At 43.1% G+C, this 20,046-nt stretch overlaps 2 protein-coding genes across 7 annotated transcripts in view; one reads left to right on the top strand and one right to left on the bottom strand.

Annotated features, from left to right (window-relative positions):
* The window catches only part of LOC307209455 (cytosolic phospholipase A2 epsilon-like), a 77,451-nt gene that overhangs the window by 29,086 nt on the left and 28,319 nt on the right, over positions 1-20,046 (top strand). For 4 of the 6 annotated variants that reach the window (XM_079964538.1, XM_079964537.1, XM_079964539.1 and 1 more), the window contains 9 exons: positions 279-415; positions 4,968-5,099; positions 5,485-5,525; positions 5,836-5,878; positions 8,894-8,960; positions 11,569-11,723; positions 11,897-11,992; positions 14,556-14,593; positions 14,991-15,126. In XM_079964538.1, coding sequence (XP_079820664.1) covers positions 279-415; positions 4,968-5,099; positions 5,485-5,525; positions 5,836-5,878; positions 8,894-8,960; positions 11,569-11,723; positions 11,897-11,992; positions 14,556-14,593; positions 14,991-15,126 — 845 coding nt within the window. Of the gene's footprint in view, positions 1-278; positions 416-4,967; positions 5,100-5,484; positions 5,526-5,835; positions 5,879-7,415; positions 8,192-8,893; positions 8,961-11,568; positions 11,724-11,896; positions 11,993-14,555; positions 14,594-14,990; positions 15,127-20,046 lie in introns of those variants that run through there. The other 2 variants (XM_079964541.1, XM_079964542.1) reach the window with 2 other exon arrangements.
* On the bottom strand, positions 919-2,525 carry LOC307209604 (tigger transposable element-derived protein 1-like). The gene is made up of 2 exons (XM_079964878.1): positions 1,009-2,525; positions 919-974 (listed from the first exon to the last, which is right to left on the bottom strand). Exons 1-2 carry the CDS (start codon positions 2,459-2,461, stop codon positions 934-936), a joined length of 1,494 nt encoding a protein of 497 aa, XP_079821004.1. The 5' UTR covers positions 2,462-2,525; the 3' UTR covers positions 919-933.

The following is a 20,046-nucleotide window of genomic DNA, read 5'->3' as shown; positions in this document are numbered from 1 at the left end:
AAGTGAAATATGTATTTCCACATATAATATGCAACAGTGCATACAAGTAACCAGGGACAATGAAGTCCAATTCTTTCACAGTGCTTATGCAATATAATAGATTTTTATGATATAAAAATTAAAATGGATGAGCACAGAGAAGGGATACAATGAAGAAGTGACTTGGTTTCCATGTATTCTCTTGTAAACACTGTGTGATCATGACAATGGTAAACGTTAAAGTTTAAGGATTTAATGTGGCCTAATAATGCATCTTAAATTGACTCTTTTTAAAACAGTTAGCCAGTCTGATTGCTATGTGAGCTTGTACCTGCCAACAGCTTCATTTGAAAGACCTCGGACCAAGACTGTTAAGGACTGTAAGGATCCAGTATGGAATGAAACCTTCTACTTCAGGATACAGACGCGGGTCAAAGTAAGGCACAAAGTCAACGATTAATAATTTGTCTGAACTCCTCAGCCATATTTAGTATACAGTGGTGCCTCGCAAGATGAAATTAATTCGTTCTGCGAGTTTTTTCGTCTAGCGAATTTTTCGTCTTGCGAAGCACGAAATCCCATAGGAATGCATTGAAAATCAATTAATGCGTTCCTATGGTCAAAAAAAGTCCAAACAAAGCCAAATTTGGTACAAAAAGAGTTTATTAACTGCTCTTTAAAGTCACACATACTGTAAAGAGCATTTCAGAAACTGAAGGAACAATAAATTAAGTTTCTAAACATGACAGAAAAACATTTAAAAATCAACAAAGTGTACAGTACATTTTCTAAGACTCTGGGGGACCACTCGAAGAAGGTTCCTCTTCCACTCTTTGCTTCTTGCTGAAGAACCTGTCCATGGTCTGCTGCTTCATCCGCCTTTTCAGCACCTCCCTGAAAGGCGACATGACCCTCGTATCAAAAGTGTTCATAAGGTCATGTGCCAGGTCCTTGTCAGGGTGGTGCCGCTGTGCAAAAGCCTGCACATCCTTCCACTTCATGCAAATGTCCCTCAGTTCTTTGGAGGACAGCCCTCAGTTGCTTCCTCCTCTTCCAGCGAGGCCAGCTCCTGCGCAGCCTCTGCCTGCAGTTCGACCAGCTCCTGGGTGGTCAGCTTGTGGTCGTGCTCCTCCACCAGCTCGCTGACGTCCTCCTCTGTGACCTCCAGGCCCATGGTCCTCCCCAAGGCAACAATGTCCTGCACCACTGTTGACTCTGGTGCATCAGAGTCACTTGGTGCCACACAGTCCGGCCACAGGCTGCGCCAAGCGCAATTCAAATTTCTCTGGCTGAGCCCGTTCCAGGTCATGGTGATCATCTTCAAGCAGGTGACGATGTCGAAGTGGTCCTTCCAGAATTCCCGCAGGGTGATGGTGGTGCAATCAGTCACCTCGAAGTATCGCCTGAAAAGCTCCTTGGTGTAGAGTTTTTTGAAATTGGCAATGACCTGCTGATCCATCGGCTGCAGCAGTGGCGTGGTGTTAGGCGGCAGGAACATGATGTTGATGAAGCTGAACTCCTCCAACAAGTCCAACTCAAGGCCTTTAGGATGAGCAGGAGCATTGTCCATCAGAAGCAAAGCCTTCAGCGGCAGGTCATTGTCCAGCAGGTACTGTTTGACAGCAGGGCCAAAAGCAAGATTGACCCAGTCCACAAACAGCACACGTGTGACCCAAGCCTTACTGTTGGATTGCCACATGACACTCAGCTGCTCCTTGTCAACCTTGTGTTTCTTGAAGGCCCGTGGGTTCTCCGAGTGGTACACCAGCAGGGGCTTGATCCTCAGGTTGCCGCTTGCATTGGCACAGAAGAGCAGGGTCAGACGGTCCTTCATGGGCTTGTGGCCAGGCAACTTGGCCTCCTCCTGAGTGATGAAAGTCCTTTTGGGCATCCTCTTCCAAAACAGCCCAGTCTCGTCGCAGTTGAAGACCCGCTGTGGAACGTAGCCCTCGGTCTTCACAACCTCCAGGAACTCCGCTGCAAAGTCTTCAGCCGCAGGAACATCAGAACTGGCAGCCTCTCCATGCCTGACCACGCTGTGGATTCCTGATCTTGCCTTGAACTGGTCAAACCAACCTCTGCTTGCCTTGAAGACTTCTGGCTCTCCTGAGGTTCCTGGCTGTTCCCGGACGAGGTCTGCATGCAAGGCCTTGGCCTTCTCACAAATGACGGCCTCAGTCACTGTGTCCCCTGCATGCTGCTTCTCTTCTAACCAGATGAGCAGCAACTTCTTGACCTCCTCCATAACAGCTGGGCGGTTCTTCACGATCCTGGTGACTCCCTTAGCTGCATCAGTCGCCAGGATCTTCTCCCTCATCTTCAGGATGGTCCCGATGGTCGATGGATTCCTCCCGTACTCCCTGGCGAGGTCTGTTACACGCATTCCACTGTCGTGCTTCCAGATGATCTTCTTCATTTCCAGCGTCACCTTCTCCTTCTTCCTCTCGCCGGCCTCTGCAGCAGCAGTCTTCTTGGGTCCCATGGCAGCACAGCTCCTACCTTCGTAAACTCACACACACACAAAAAAAAATCAGTGCTTCACATCCAAAAAATTCAAAAGCACCCAGCCACCCACCACACAGAAATTCAAACCCAGAACCAAGTCCCAACCAACCCCAACCCAAAATCCAAAACCCCCCAAAAAAGTTTTAAAAATTTAACTTACCAAATGGATGCGAAAGAAGTTTTGGAAAAGCTTCAAAAATCAGCAAAGTCTTCAAAAACCTCAAATGGCTGCAAAAGAAGTTTTGGAAAAGCTTCAGAAATCACCAAAGTCTTCAAAAACCTCAACTGTTCCCCCAGCCACCCACCCACCACACAGAAATTGCAAACCCCTCCCCAACTGTTGCAAACCCCTCCCCAACTATTCCACCAGCCCCTCCCCAACTGTTGCAAACCCCTCCCCAATTGTTCCCCCAGCCCCTCCCCAACTGTTGCAAACCCCTCCCCAACTGTTCCCCCAGCCACCCACAACACAGAAATTCAATCCCAGAATTTTTTTTTTTAAAAAAACAACATGGCCCAATGGTCACAGAAAATCAGAAAAATGCAGAAAAACCCCCACAAGCTCCCAGATTCTTGCAAACCCCTCCTCAACTGTTCCCCCAGCCACCCACCACACAGAAATTCAAACCCAGAATTCAAAAAAAACCAAAAACAACATGTCCCAATGGTCACAGAAAATCAGAAAAATTCAAAAAAACCCCCCCACAAGCTCCCAGATTCTTGCAAACCCCTCCCCAACTGTTCCCCCAGCCACCCACCACACAGAAATTCAAACCCAGATTTTTTTTAAAAAACAACAACATGGCCCAATGGTCACAGAAAATCAGAAAAATTAAAAGAAAAACCCCCACAAGCTCCCAGATTCTTGCAAACCCCTCCTCAACTGTTCCCCCAGCCACCCACCACACAGAAATTCAAACCCAGATTTTTTTTTTTAAAAAAAGCAGACTGGCCCAATGGTCACAAAAAATCAGAAAAATTAAAAGAAAAAACCCCACAAGCTCCCAGATTCTTGTAACCCCCCCAACACCAAGTCCTTGAATTCCAAACACCCCAACCCAAAATCCAAAAACCCCCAAAAAAGTTTTAAAAGTTTAACTTACCAAATGGATGCAAAAGAAGTTTTGGAAAAGCTTCAAAAATCAGCAAAGTCCTCAAAAACCTGAAAAAAGGCTACCAAACCACGTGCTATGAGTTGCTCCTCGAAGTCAAGTCGCAACTGCACCTCTTCAAGCAATGCACCCTTGGTTTTAATGGTTTTAAGACAAAGGAAACAAAGTTGCTAGACGTTTTCGTCTTGTGAAGCAAGCCCATAGGGAAATTCATCTTGCGAAGCACCTCGAAAAACGGAAAACTCTTTCGTCTAGCGAGTTTTTCGTCTTGCGAGGCATTCGTCTTGCGGGGCACCACTGTACTAGGATGAGATGATTGTTAGTTATTAACCTTAAATCTATTAGCAGCTATTAGTCATGACAGGTGGAATAGAATGTCCCAAATGCTCTTTTTTCAGGGCACCTTAGCTCACCTAACCTACCCTAGCTGAGCCAGGGTTGGGCCCTTATGCCAGCATATCTCTGGCAGAGCCAGGAACCTGTTCCTGGAGCTGGAAATTCACTACATCCCAGCAGATCTAGGGTTAGGATTGTGTTCTTAGACTTTCAGGTTGCCACAAGACACACTGTTGCTTCAACTGTTGCTATGTTAGTATACACTGGGTACTACTGCAGCTATATGTTACTTCAAGATGTAAGCCATTGTTCAAGTAAGATTAAGTAACTGATTCAGATTTAGAAGATAGTTTATGCCAGTTTTCTCTCTTTCATGCCCACATCCCTTTCGGTGCCATTTCTGTCTTCCTTTCTAATGTATGGAGATTTTGTGCTGACCTTTGAATCTTTTGTCTAGTTGTTTGGGCTTTGTGGTCCAGAAGCAAGCCTTGATGACTGTCAAGGCTCTGGGAAAGCTAATCCTCTCCTGGCTGCAGCAAGAGCATAGAAAACAAGGAGAGTCCCTTTTAATTAGTTTTATTCAATCCTAAGAGACAAAAGAACGCAACACACCTTAACATGGCATTGCTCCAAACTGGGCTCCTCCCCCCACATTTCTAACAACAGCACTCCCCCCCCCCCCTTACGGTAGCTGTTTGTAGCCAAAAGTCTTTGATTCCATTGTTCCTACACCCTTAATGAACACCAAGTTCTGGGAGAAGGGGGGTCAGAAATACTGTCCAGTGACAATGGGTCAGCTGGCTGCCCTGTCACAATTCCCCCCTCTTCTTCTAACATGTTCCAACTCCTTTGTTTGTCTATCTCTGCACTGTGACCTTCCTCAGACTCCTCAAAGCCCTGCTGTAAATCAAGGCTGCCTCCCTCTTCTTCTGCAGCATGAGGAGAAGGGTGTGTGTGTTCCCCACCAGCTTCCTCCTCCATCTCACCCTCTTGAGTTCTATCCCTGACAATGACTAACTTTGCTTCCCTTCTCAGAATGTTTTGGAGATGATGGTTCATGATGAAGACCACTGCCTCATGGATAAGAATCTCTGCACTGTTCTCTTTGATGTTTCCAAGATCCAGCTTGGAGAAAGAGTTTGCCTCACATTTCCATTGGATCCAAAAGTAAGAGGGTAGAACCGAAGGCTGCTGGGAGGGCATTATTAACAGGTGGAATCGTCGTGCGTAAAAAGCATATAGTATAGTAGGGGAAAGGGCATATGAGAATATCTAACAAAGAAAAAAGGCATTATGTTATGGGAAATTGCTTGCAAAAATGTGTATATCAGGAGAAATGCAAACAAATGTGTATGATGTGGAAACTGATGTGGAAATGAGATGAACTGAAATGTGAAACAGAGAGAAACTAAAATGGAGAGGTTTGTCCACCCCTCCCAATTGATCCATTCAGCAATGGGATTTATCATACTTGCACATGGACCTTTTCTTTTTGTTAACAGTTGAGGAAAACATTATCTCAAACCAAAACAATGTAATTATCCTTTTACAGATTCCAGAAACTCTGGAGGTAGAGTTTAGCCGGGAGAGCATGTAAGTACATCCCAAACAATGCAATATATTTAAGAATATATAACACTAGAAAATAAACTTCGGAACTGTGTTGCATATCAAATCAAATGGACCTGGAGCTCAAGTTTCTTGTGATCTGGCAAAGCATTGCCAAAGGGTAATTATCAGGTAAATATATTTTTTTCTGGTCTTCTTGTAATTAGGTTACATGATCTGGGCTATGTTGAGTCAATTACATTAACATGGAATGTCAAACTACCAACTAGAAACGTAAATTTCCATTACCAAAGACCAGATATGACATGTCAAATATATTTATTTTGTTTTTCAGCCCAGTTCCTGATGAGCATATTGTTACTAATGGCATATTAGTGGTAATCTCATTTTTTTTTTAATGATTTCTCTTTTTACAAAAGTGATATTTAAATCATATCTGTAATGGGTATATGATTGTGGTATCTTACTGCAGTTCCAAAAGTTCTTGCTTCTAGTATCATTCGGCCACACATTTCAAGGGGGGGGGGGCTGGGATTTCTGTGTCAGAAGGCTAGTGTGGGGAGGCAAAGTGTTCCTTATAGAGATTTTATTTTAAAAGAATCTTCAGTGAACATGGCACATTAGAAACCTGCAAGCCACGTGGTCACTTATTTCTACAGAGATAGTCCAATCAGCAGGCTGGGAAATTAGCAAGGGCAGCAATATGTTGGGTGCATGGCGCACAGGCTGAATTCTAAACTTAGGTCTAAAGCATGCGCCCCTCAGTGAAACTCCCAGTTTGATGTAACACAGGACAGTTATAAAAGATGTAGCTTTGGTGAACTGCCCCAAGTTCTTCCAATGAAGGGCGGTATATGAAAATGAATGAAAGAAAGAATGAATGAATAGTTTAACACAACCAGCGTGATGATAAAGATTAGATTAATTACCCATCCTTCACTGAAGCTAATAATCTGTGGGATGGGAGTAGGGAATCAGATGCAAAAGAGCAGTGCCAGATTTACGTACAAGCTAAACAAGCTATAGATTAGGGCCCCACTCTTTTGGGGGCCCCCCAAAAAAAAATAAAGGGAAAAAAATACTGGATGTACATTTCCAAAATATAAGATAAAGAACAAATAAAATAAAATCTACATACAGCACAGTGTTTTGCGTTGTGTAGGATCCTATGATGTAAGTAATGGGCCCCGCCTTCTAGCCCGCTCCCTAAAATGTCACTGGTTTGCTGATTTCTATATATAGGGTACCTACATTCTGCATGGACTGATTGCATGGCAACATGTGCAAATGACTTTAGATGCCTATTAGGTCCATAAATTACCATATAGCATATATTCAACACAAAAAACAGTGATAATTTGTTGTTGACAAAGGACAGCTGGACATATAAAGGGCCCCATTACCTCCAGTAGCTTAGGACCGCCTTAAACCTAAATCTGGTCCTGTAAAAGAGAATAGAGCTCCTACATATGTAATAGTAGTGTGAAAGAGGAGATTTCAGAAAGGCATGCAAGTTACGCCTGCAGAAATTCCCTCCTCGACACAACTTTCTAAGGTGGAAGTGGCTAGACATGTGGGAAGAAATAGAGCACAATGTGGTTGCTGCAGATGGGAAATAGCATCACGAAACCATGACACATCATCATGAATAAAAACAATAATATATGATCAAAGTAAACCCTAAAATATAATAAAGGATTCAAAATGCTCATGAAGCAAACCCAGTCTCTGATTCATCTGAAAATTAAGTCCTATAACTATCAGATTGTGGGACGCGGGTGGCGCTGTGGGTTAAAGCCTAGGGTTTGCCGATCAGAAGGTTGGCAGTTCAAATCCCCGCAACGGGGTGAGCTCCCGTTCCTCAGTCCCTGCTCCTGCCAACCTAGCAGTTTGAAAGCGCATCAAGTGCAAGTAGATAAATAGGTACTGCTCCGGCGGGAAGGTAAACGGCGTTTCCGTGCGCTGCTCTGGTTCGCCAGAAGTGGCTTAGTCATGTTGGCCACATGACCCAGAAGCTGTCTGCGGACAAATGCCAGTTCCCTTGGCCAGTAAAGCGAGATGAGCGCCGCAACCCCAGAGTCGTTCGCGACTTGACCTAACAGTCAGGGTTACCTAACTATCAGATTAACCCTGGGACCTTTGGGTGAAGGATGGGTAATAAATAATAATAAAATATCCATGACCATTTCAAATATATACTTGAAGGTAATAAAACCACCGATTTTCTATTTTATTAAATTCTAGTCATTAGATTTTATTAAATACGGTGATTAAAAGTAGATTCATATATTGAAGCATCTGTTTATTATGGTCAGTGACCAGTAGAGTCTCTCTCATATATATATAAGACGTGGGCTGAAAGGAATGAGATTTTAGGAAGCACACATACCCGCATCCTCTCCTCCTTGGTAACACCTTCTACTACAAAACATATGACACAATATCTGATCTCTTGGCCCACACAAGTAGTAGCTAATAAAACTGACTGGGGTTGTGGATAGAACACCATAATGATGTCATGCTACCTGTTTTATATTAGCAGATGTCACTGTGGGGAGAGGAAGGAGAGTCATGGGCCTATATGAGACAGAAGCAGGATCGCGGGTGTGTTGAGTCTCTGGGTCAAAATTATGCAGCCATGTTCTGTGCATGTGTACCAAGAAATATGCACCTATGATAATTACTCAAAAGTAAGACCCACTGTATTCAGGGGTAAGCATGCTTAGGACTGCAGCTGTAATTTATGGTTAATATCATTTCTAGAAGCTTGGTCAATTCTTTTCACATTTGGGCAGGAGGACTAAGCCATTTCACAGCAAAATACCATTGAATGAGTTTATTATGTATGTCTCTTGTGGCTTAGCAGTCACTATGTTTATGCCCATTTATGTTGATGTCATGCATTTACAACTGGCAAACAGCTCTGGCACGATCACAGGGGTGGTGAACCTTTTTTCAGTCGAGAGCTGCCTTCTCCAGAGCTTTCCAAACTTTTCATGTTGGTGACACACTTTTTAGACATGCATCATTTCGCGACACAGTAATTCAGTTTTACTAGCAAACCGAAGGGTGACTAACCACTTTCCAGCCCTGGGAGCAGTGTGGGGAGCGTCCGTGTGACACACCTACATCGACACACTATCGTGTAGTGTGTAATCAGTCAGGGTCCACTAGTTTCAGCTCCCCCTCTTTCTCCTCTACCCACTATTTTGGGCTCTCCCATACTCCCATGAAATGGACTGAGGGCCATATGCCAACCCCTATTCTATAACTTCTTGGCATATTCCAGGCTCGTTCTATCTTCTTTAAAATGTTGCCAAAGAAGGACCTGCTACATCGTGACCAGTAAGGTTTTACCTTATGCTCTTTTATTTCCCTTTCTCTTTGTATAGTCTCGTGAAATTTCCTGCTTGGGTCTACAGGTGAATGGAGGGACAGCAATGAAGAAGAAACAAGGAGGTTAATATGTACCTTTATGTATAGATAGAAATAGATTTACAGTTAACAGTTTCAAAGGTTTTATCATTAAAACCCTTTACTTGCTCCTTAAAAGTCTCATTGCTGGACCTTTGCAAACAAACACTTTGGTTATTTTGCTATTTTAATGTTGTTGTTGTTTAGTCGTTTAGTCATGTCCGACTCTTTGTGACCCCATGGAGCAGAGCATGCCAGGCACTCCTGTCTTCCACTGCCTCCCACAGTTTGGTCAAAACTATTTTAATATGATGTGCTAATTTGCTTCCACTATAGTGTTTAATCAAATAATACTTATTTTGAACACAAATGTAAGTGCAAGCCTGAATGGGGGGAAAAAAATCTAAGCTGATTTAAATGATCAAGTGTATCCTAAGACATATTGATGTAGTAGATTTTACATAGTAAGTAAATGAATGATTGTCATAATCTATAGGTCTCAATGCATTTAATGTGGTGTTCCCTTTGAAAACTGCATTTAAACTAAAGCATGGAATACATCTGGGCAATATTGCTCAGCTGCAATTAGCACTTCATCTTATTATGCCTGTTCTATACCAGCCACACTATCTCCCAGTCCATTTCCAGGCCCAAGTTTATTGAAGGGTGGGATTAAGAAAATATCAGTAATCTTTATTGGCACCTTAGCAGAAGTATTTATCTTATGAAATCATAATTTCATTGCCAACAGCATATGTGTGAAAGATTAATGGTATAATTGAATGTTCTGATTGATGTTGGCATGCCCATCTTCTCGGCTTGGCTCCTGATCCCCAGAGTTCTGGCGCTTGTCCCCCACACACCAGTGTCAAGAACTGAGCTTCAGAAAACTGAGCAAATGTGGCAGCAAACTATAGAGCTGAGAACCTACCACTAGAGCAGTGGTGGCCGGTGGCCATTAGGAGTGGTAGGGCGGAAGGCAGAGAGGCCAACAGGAGGTGAGCCAGAGCCAAGGACAGGCAAAGCCCGTTAATTTTACTTTTGTCCCCATCCTCCTCCCACTTGAGTTCTACAAGAGTAAAACTGAGACTGAGGAAGAAGCTGGCAGGCAGTGTTACCCTCTGGACTAGTTGTAGGTAACAAGGCAGGCAAGTAGTAGCTGGCTGAGGGCAGACTAAGGTTGTTAGGGCAATGCCCCATTTGCCCTAATCCAGTGGCCCATCTAGTTCTCAAAATGGCCAACCAGATGCATATGGGAAGCCTCCAAGCAAGACCTTCTTGTGATTCCCAGCAATTGATATTCAGAAGCATACTGCCTCCAACATATAGCCATTATGGTTAGCAGCCCATTCTTTATTCTTTCTTTTATCTAAACTTCTTAAAGTTTTAAGTCAGAAGGTAGGCAGGTGATCTTGGAGGAATCAAGACTGCAGTCAGAGGGGCAGTGCCCTATTTTCCACAATGGACCCGACTCCACTGAACCAGAGGCATCACAAAATCTCCTCCAGCTAGAAATGGAGGTGGGCTAGTGGTAGTTGCATGTCGAGGTCCCCAAGCCCACCCCCAATAACTCACACATCACACATCAATTTTGGTTTGGGTTTTTGGCACGATTTTGGCCACAACTTTATTTAAATACATCCAAATGAGTGGTTTCTTAGGCATTGGTTCCGACTATCTGTCCTTGCCCAGGGGACAGAACTGGACTTCCGGATTCCAGTGGAAGCCAGTGCGGGAAACAAATTTTGGGGAGAAAATGAAGCTGGGCCTCAGTCCCTCACTTCTCACCCTCATGCTCCTGGTGGCTTGCACGGCCAAGTCCAATGCCAGTGACAAGGACGAAAAGAATGGCAAGCCCCTGGATTCCTTTAACGGAATTCCCTTTCTGCACCACCATTGGAGGGGTAGGCACTTACCCCTCCACCAACCAATTTGAACCAATGCCTAACTGCCAACCTTACAAGTTGTGACGATTTGCTACACAGTAGGCAAAACCAAATGGCACCAGCCAATCAGCCAAATGGACAAATTCCTACCAGGCCCCTGCCTCAAAGCAGATGACCCCATGACAGGCATAGCAAGGCCAAGCAAACAACCCCCCCAATACAGGGAGGGTGGGAGGGTGATCCGGTGCAAGCAGCCAAGAGAACGCTCAAAGTTGGGTGACCAGTATTTAAAACCTCTGACCCCTCCTTCAAAATTGGCAACAAGCAGTTCTCCCCAGCGACCCGATTAACCAATACACTGCCTGGGTCCGTCCACAAATCCGCCCAGCAACAATGGGGTGGCTTGTATCCCCCACCGCAACACGCGCTCTCTGCTAGGGAGAACACGTTTTACATACCTACACATCTGGAAGGGAGAGTGAGGTCACATGAGAATGGCACTGACACCAGTAAGATTAGTTTGGACCAGGAGTCACCAAAATGGGGCTCTCCAGATGTTGGATTGAAGCTCACGTCAATACTCATCCGGCATGGCCATCAGTCAGAGGAGATGGGAGTTGTAGTCCAGCAACATTTTGAAGGCAGCACGTTGGCTACCCTTTTGCTAGAATCTTTGTTTGCTTTTTTTAGGGGAACTTATACATGCTCATGAACTGAATAAAGCTATGTTGTGACAATTACATCAGGGTTCTTTATGTCCTTTGTAGAGCAAAACTTCACATTCACTATGAAAGGATCCTATGAAAAGATCCAGGACTTTATGTTAGGCTCTGAGCTGTGCCCTGCTGATCCTCTTGTGTTTCACTGCATCAAGAATATGGACTCTGCACTGGATATTGAACCAGCAAAGAAGCCACTCTCTGTACGTTTTTAAATCATCTCTTCAATTTAAAAAGCAATGTAAAGCTACCTCCATTGTATAAAATGCTTTCATTTTACATCAAAATACTGAGGAGGCTACACTTTCTCGAGACATATATATGGTCTGGAGAAAGTGTGTGAGCATAATTTTATTTTTTCTTCTTTCTCTTTTAGTGTACTCCTGGTGAAAGTAATGATGCAAATAAAAGACTTTGCTTCACTTTGCCTCTTGATTCACTTAGTATGGAAAAAGAAGTGACCATAGGCAAGGTAAGTATTGTTTCATAGTGGAAGAGGAAAATCGGGGAGGAAATATATTTATTTATTTTAGTATATGTGCTGCCAAAGCGAGCACTATATTCATTTATTTATTAACAAAATTCATACACCACTTGATTGTGAAAACAAATCCTCCAAGTGGTTGTTCTATTTACAAATAGAAGATGATTAGCAGAAGATTAGTAAGCCAGCAACTATGTACTATCCATCAGTGGTCCCCCCCCCAAAAAAAAATTCATTTTATAAAAACAAACAATACAAACAAATTCTTGTCTTATCCTTATTTTTTCTAAACATTGTTAAGTGAGCTTCCCCAAGTCCCCCCTATCTGATTTTCATTTTACCTCATCTTTAGCAGTTTACATATATCATAATTTTTAAGCATTTTTTTAATCACACTTACTTAAAATCTTCACATATTATCCCTTGCAAATAATACTGTTTTAAAATACACTATCTTCTACTTCTAACCCTACAGCCTATATCCACTTCCAAAGCTATTATAAGATTTAAATATTAACATATTTTTTCAAATATTCTTTAAACTTCTTCCAGTCTTCTTCTCTCTGGTCCCGGAGTCTCCCAGTCAGTTCGGGAAGTTCCATATAGTCTATCGTCTTCATCTGCCATTCTTCGATAGTTGGTACATCTTGTTTCTTCCAATTCTTCGCTGATAATCTTCTCGCAGCTGTTGTGGCATACAGAAAACAAGTAACATCCTTTTTGGGGATTTCACCCCCCCTCTATCCATCACAGTGTTAAGGGGCTTCAGTTAATGTAGCAGGACCATAGAATCTATAATTCCATGATACCACAGGAAGCTGCCTCATACCAAGCCAGAGCCATGGATCTGTCTAGCTCAGCATCGTCTATGCTAGTATTCCCCAATCTGGTGCCCCATCAGCCCCAGCCAGCATGGCCAATAGGCAGGGTGAATGGGAATTGTAGTACAAAACATCTGGAGAGCATCAGGGTGAGGAAAGCTGATCTATATTGACTGGCAGCAGCTCTCCAGAATTGGGATCTTTCCCAGTCTTACCTAGAGAGCCAGGGACTTTTTCTGTTCAAAGTACCTGCTGTACCTCTGATCTTATCAAGTTGGTAAGGATAATTCTATGCAAAAATGTAGAGAAACTGGAATGGGCAGGACAAATTTGTTGACTGTTCAGTGTCTGGAAGTACAAAATCTGGGGCACAGAAGGTACAACATTTAGGTATGGGGAAATTGCACCCAACATGGTCCTGCTAGAAATTATGTGGGCAGGATGATGATGATGATGATGATGATACAGAAAGGAACTGTGCCACTGCTGCATTTGTATGATTCCTTCACACACATTGCCAAAAAGCCATGGGAATAAATGAAGGGAAGCAGCTCACACAGCACCACCAGCAAGTGTGCAAGGGAGAACCTGTGGCACTTCAATTCAATTGGACTCCAATTCACATCCGCCAGCATGAAAAAAATAGGAATTGGAGCCCAGCAACTTAAGAGTTTCTCAGCTAATGACACCTGCTTTTTCAAACTTGAAGAAGTGATTCATACATTTTGCCTATCATGCTTGTGAATAGGATGACTGCAGTCAATGGAGAACTTAGCTCCTTTAAGAGTTGTGTAGAACAAAGGGCTTCAATGAGCAAAACCTTTTCTCATATTTGGATGACAGACTACATTGTTTATGTAACCTCATTCACACAACTATTAAAGGTCCAGTTGTTGTTGCTACTTGTGGATTAAATTCTGGTGGAGCGCTCTCTCTCTCTCTCTCTCTCTCTCTCTCTCTCTTACACTCACACACGCTAGTGATTTCTAAAAGTTGCATGGATTGTTCTGCAGCTCCTAGTATTACTTCATGGACTTCACCAGTATTTTGTCTAAAGGGCTAGATCAGGAGTCGGCAACGTGCGGCCCATGAGCCAGAAGCGGCCTGTGGAGGCCATTTAACTGGCCCACGAGCTGCCCCAGAACTGAGCCGCCTGCTCAGCGAGTCCCAGTGTGCTGCACTAAACTGGCCCAGTGAGGTGCAGGGACTCTCTTCCGCGGCTCCAGAAATCGCTTCTGCACATGGCCAGATGCCGGAAATCGCTTCTGCACAGGCGCAATTTCCGGCACCGCAGACATGCGCAGACGCGATTTCTACTACTACTACTATCCATACTCCACCCATTTGACTGGGTTGCCCCAGCCACTCTGGGTGGCTTCCAACATTTATAAAAACGTAATAAAATATTAAACATTAAAAACTTCCCTTTACTGGGCTGTCTCCAGATGTCTTCTAAAGGTTGTGTAGTTGCTTATCTCCTTGGCTTAGGGGTCACATAGCTTCATACCCTCTAATATTTCTCTGATGAAAATAGGGATGTTCTGAGGAAAAGCGGGACATTCCAGGATCAAATACAAGGCCCCATTTTGCTAGCCCTGAATGGAGGTATGTGTGATGTGTGGCTGCTGCCTGCTTTCCTCTGGGGATACCAGGCAGTATGTCATACTACCAAACAGTATGTCATGTTATGGCAGGTTACTGACAGCATTCCATCTTTTCTCTCTCTCTAGGACAAAACAGTTGATCTATGTGTGGACGTGAAAGAATGGTAACACGATAGTGTTAATTTTACCCAACTCTGCCTACTTGACTTCTATTTACTATCTGAAATATATATCTAAATATTTAGAGGATTATAGTACATTGAGGGGGGGCTCCTAGGATTTGGCCAGATTTGGTACATGAAGTATTTACATGAAACTAGTAAATACTAGCTGTGGGGGATAATATAGGGAATGAAGTTTAACTCTCCCTCTGCTAAGGTCCTGAAGCTGCTATTGGCCTCTAAGAGGGGTCAATGGAAGCTTTCCTTGAAATGGAAACATTTGCTTTGGATACGTGTTTTTTGTTGAGACTGTGGCTCTTCATAAGAAAATGATAACAAATGGGTGGGGAGGATGCAGTGCACTGATGCTTTCTTTGTTCTGCTCTGGCCTACGTGCAAGGCTGAAAAACCTGGATGTGCGTTTGGGGTATGAACTATGTATGGATGAACAAACAGTTATACAGAAACGGAAGAAGTTTGTTGCAGCTGCCCTGGAAAGGGCTCTCGGCTTAAAGGAGGGCTTACAAGCTCATGAGGTACGTAGGACAAAATTTTGCTTAATAAATATTTGGTATGAAGGATTTAGCCTCTCTTTTTTTAACCAAAAGATGCTTTATAGGCACAGTTTGATTGTTTTTTTAAATTTGTGTGACTGTTTTCAGCAAATAAAATAAACAAACAAACAAATAAATAAAATACAGCAAATCCACTATTTATGGGATACAGTAAAGGCTGAATTCACCATAAAGGGATGTATTTGAACACGTATGAACACAGGATGGAATCCGGTTGCTGCTCTGTATGCTGTTGCTCCTCCAAACAGATTTTCAGAGAGCACTGGGAGCTGCAGGTGAGAGGGGAAATTGGTCAAACTTTCCTCCCACTATCAGTAGACACAATGGCACACTTTGGCACACATACCCCCCCTGCCTCTTGCACTCCATTCTAGGGTATCATTGTGGTGCCCCAGCAGTGTGGCACCAAGTGTGGCTGAACCGGTGTGCTACCCTAAAACCGCCTCTGGTAGACATGTTCCACTGGGGAAACCCTTTATCTGCCCATGGCTTGGTACTGTCTGCTTTGAGTGACAGTGGTTTTCCCAAGTCCCTGGCATTATGTTGGTCTCAATGAACTCCCACTCCAATCGAGATGCTTGGGATTGAATTGTGGACCTTATGCAAATGTGGGCAAAACTCAGTTCTGCAGGTATAGGGCAGTATACAAATTAAACAGACAAACAAAATGTACCACTGATCTATAATGCCTCCCCATGAGAGACAAGCAGAAGATATAGGGGCAGGGTGTAGTTGGTTGTCTGTGGTTGGCTGCACTGGTGTTTGTTTGCATTTGTGAGGGGAGACGGTTTGTTGAGTCAGATAAGCCAGATTGATTCATATGCTGCTGGGGAACCATACTGGGGTGAAGACACCCTCTTCTGTTTGTCCCCGTGTCAGTTTCAGTTGGTTAGCTTTTATAGTAAGGCCGCTTCTCATACAATTTGATACCATTGGTCCATGTTTACTCCTGACAGGTCTCTCCAGTGTCTGGCTATGAGGTTTCTGGCTGCTGAGAGTAGGTGGGTTATTTGTTGTTGTTTAGTCGTTTAGTCGTGTCCGACTCTTCGTGATCCCATGGACCAGAGCACGCCATGCCCTCCTGTCTTCCACTGCCTCCCGCAGTTTGGTCAGACTCATGTTTGTAGCTTCGAAGACACTATCCAACCATCTCGTCCTCTGTCGTCCCCTTCTCCTTGTGCCCTCCATCTTTCCCAACATCAGGGTCTTTTCCAGGGAGTCTTCTCTTCTCATGAGGTGGCCAAAGTATTGGAGCCTCAGCTTCATGATCTGTCCTTCCAGTGAGCACTCAGGGCTGATTTCCTTAAGAATGGATCAGTTTGTTCTTCTTGCAGTCCATGGGACTCTCAAGAGTCTCCTCCAGCACCATAATTCAAAGGAATCAATTCTTCGGCGATCTGCCTTCTTTATGGTCCAGCTCTCGCTTCCATACATCACTACTGGGAAAACCATAGCTTTTACTATACGGACCTTTGTTGGCAAGGTGATGTCTCTACTTTTTAAGATGCTGTCTAGGTTTGTCATTGCTTTCCTCCCAAGAAGCAGGCGTCTCTTAATTTCGTGGCTGCTGTCACCATCTGCAGTGATCATGGAGCCCAAGAAAGTAAAATCTCTCACTGCCTCCATTTCTTCTCCTTCTATTTGCCAGGAGGTGATGGGACCAGTGGCCATGATCTTCGTTTTTTTGATGTTGAGCTTCAGACCATATTTTGCGCTCTCCTCTTTCACCCTCAATAAAAGCTTCTTTAATTCCTCCTCACTTTCTGCCATCAAGGTTGTGTCATCTGCATATCTGAGGTTGTTGATATTTCTTCCGGCAATCTTAATTCCGGCTAGGGATTCATCCAGCCCAGCCTTTCGCATGATGAATTCTGCATATAAATTAAATAAGCAGGGAGACAATATACAGCCTTGTTGTACTCCTTTCCCAATTTTGAACCAATCAGTTGTTCCATATCCAGTTCTAACTGTAGCTTCTTGTCCCACATAGAGATTTCTCAGGAGACAGATGAGGTGATCAGGCACTCCCATTTCTTTAAGAGCTTGCCATAGTTTGCCATGGTCGACACAGTTAAAGGCTTTTGCATAGTCAATGAAGCAGAAGTAGATGTCTTTCTGGAACTCTCTAGCTTTCTCCATAATCCAGTGCATGTTTGCAATTTGGTCTCTGGTTCCTCTGCCTCTTCTAAATCCAGCTTGCACTTCTGGGAGTTCTCGGTCCACATACTGCTTGAGCCTTCCTTGTAGAATTTTAAGCATAACCTTGCTAACGTGTGAAATGAGTGAAATTGTGCGGTAGTTGGAGCATTCTTTGGCACTGCCCTTCTTTGGGATTGGGATGTAGACTGATCTTCTCCAATCCTCTGGCCACTGCTGAGTTTTCCAAACTTGCTGGCATATTGAGTGTAGCACCTTAACAGCATCATCTTTTAAAATTTTAAATAGTTCAGCTGGAATACTTGCAGTGCTTTCTAAGGCCCATTTAACTTCACTCTCCAGGATGTCTGGCTCAAGGTCAGCAACCCCACTACCTGGGGTGTACGAGACATCCATATCTTTCTGGTATAATTCCTCTGTGTATTCTTGCCACCTCTTCTTGATGTCTTCTGCTTCTGTTAGGTCCTTACCACTTTTGTCCTTTATTATGGTAATCTTTGTACGAAATGTTCCTTTCATATCTCCAATTTTCTTGAACAGATCTCTGGTTCTTCCCATTCTGTTGTTTTCCTCTATTTCTTTGCATTGCTCATTTAAGAAGGCCTTCTTATCTCTCCTTGCTATTTTTTGGAAATCTGCATTCAATTTCCTGTATCTTTCTCTATCTCCCTCGCATTTTGCTTGCTTTCTCTCCCCCCCCCCCCCCCGCTATTTGTAAGGCCTCGTTGGACAGCCATTTTGCTTTCTTGCATTTCCTTTTCATTGGGATGGTTTTCGTTGCTGCCTCCTGTATAATGTTGCGAGCCTCCATCCATAGTTCTTCAGGCACTCTGTCCAGCAGATCTAAATCCTTAAACCTGTTCCTCACTTCCACTGTGTATTCATAAGGGATTTGATTTAGATTGTATCTTACCGGCCCAGTGGTTTTTCCTACTTTCTTCAGTTTAAACTCTGTATAATGTGAGTGGTCATTATGATCTTGGAAGATGTTCAGTAGGGCCAGTTCTGGTGTGAGTTCTAATGCCTGTTTAGTTATTTTGCATATTTCTTGTAGAAGTGCTGTCCAGAAGGGTTGGGTTTTAGGGCATTTCCACCACATGTGGAGGTATGTATCTATAGATGTGCAGCCTCTCCAACATCTTGGTGAGTTTCCTGGTCGTATCAGTGCCAGTTTCCATGGTGTTAAGTACCACCCGTAGGTGAGTTTCAGAGTGAGTTTCCTTCTTCTGGCTGATGTGGACTTAAAGGGAGGTTTAGATCACATTCTAATCCATAGTGTGGGGTTTATTTCATAGCCTATGTCATGCTCCTATTGTTTTTTGATTGCATCAAAGGGGTTTGTGGGATTTTGGAGCAGTATGTTGTATATTGTGGATAGTATCCTTTTGCTGTGTCCCTTTGCTGTCAGGAGAAGGTTTTTGTTTTTGTTTTGTTTTTTAAATGATATTTATTAAGTTTTACAAAAGGTAAAAAGACAACAAACAACAAACATCAAAAATACAAACAACATCAAAAATCATAAAGAGAAAAAAAAAGAAGACATAAAAAAGATTCAACCTAGTAATAAAAAATTAAAAAGAAAACTCTGGTTCATTTTAATAGTCTTCAAAACCTTATTTTCCTTACCTCCTCCCACCTTCCCTTCTTGTATTCCACTTTAAAAGTTTTTTCAGCAAGCTCATTCATATTCATTTTCATCCTTTATCTTTCCCTTTGTACTCTTACTTATCTTAATCGCTAGAACCCCATCATTTCATTTACACTGCCCTTAGCACTCATAGATTTTACAATAATTTTGTAGATAAACTTTAAACTTCTTCCACTCTTCTTCCACCAACTCTTCTCCTTGATCTCGGATTCTGCTGGTCATTTCTGCCAGTTCCATATAGTCTATTACTTGTATCTGCCACTCTTCCAAGGTGGGTAGATCTTGTGTCTTCCAGTGTTTTGCGATGAGTATTCTTGCTGCTGCTGTAGCATACATAAAAAAAGTTCTATCCTTCTTTGACACCAATTGGCCAACCATACCCAGAAGAAAGGCCTCTGGTTTCTTTAGAAAAGTATATTTAAATACTTTTTTCAGTTCATTATATATCATTTCCCAGAAAGCCTTAATCCTCGGGCAGGCCCACCAAAGGTGAAAGAAAGTTCCTTCCGTTTCTTTGCATTTCCAACATTCGTTATCAGGCAGATGATAGATTTTTGCTAGCTTGACTGGGGTCATGTACCACCTGTAAATCATTTTCATAATATTCTCTCTTATGGCACTACATGCCGTAAATTTCAAACCGGTGGTCCACAACCGTTCCCAGTCAGCGAACATAATGTTATGACCAATATCTTGTGCCCATTTTATCATAGCGGATTTAACCGTTTCATCCTCAGTATTCCATTTCAGCAGCAAGTTGTACATTCTCGACAATACCTTGGCACTGGGTTCTAACAATTCTGTTTCTAGCTTCGATTTTTCCACCTGGAAGCCAATTTTCCTGTCCAAATTATAGGCCTCTCTTACTTGAAAATAATGTAACCAGTCACGCACCTTATCTTTAATTTTCTCATAGCTCTGCAATTTCAATTTATCTCCCTCTTGCTCCAGAATTTCCCAGTATTTTGGCCAGTTAGTTTCCATGTTAAGTTTTTTCAAGGCCTTAGCCTCCATTGGAGAAAGCCACCTTGGGGTTTTATTCTCCAAAAGATCTTTATATCTGACCCAGACATTAA

The sequence above is a fragment of the Podarcis cretensis genome (assembly GCF_951804945.1).
Source record: "Podarcis cretensis genome assembly, chromosome: 1".
NCBI lineage: Eukaryota > Metazoa > Chordata > Lepidosauria > Squamata > Lacertidae > Podarcis > Podarcis cretensis.
The sequence above is the reverse complement of the archived record's forward strand: the minus strand, read 5'-3'. Positions and strand labels throughout refer to the sequence as shown.

Coding starts and splice junctions, on each gene's coding strand:
- LOC307209604 (XM_079964878.1), bottom strand. CDS start 2,461: ATGGGACCCAAGAAGACTGCTGCTGCAGAGGCCGGCGAGAGGAAGAAG. Junction 975..1,008: donor GGAGGAAGCAACTGAGGGCT/GTCCTCCAAAGA, acceptor ATTTGCATGAAG/TGGAAGGATGTGCAGGCTTT.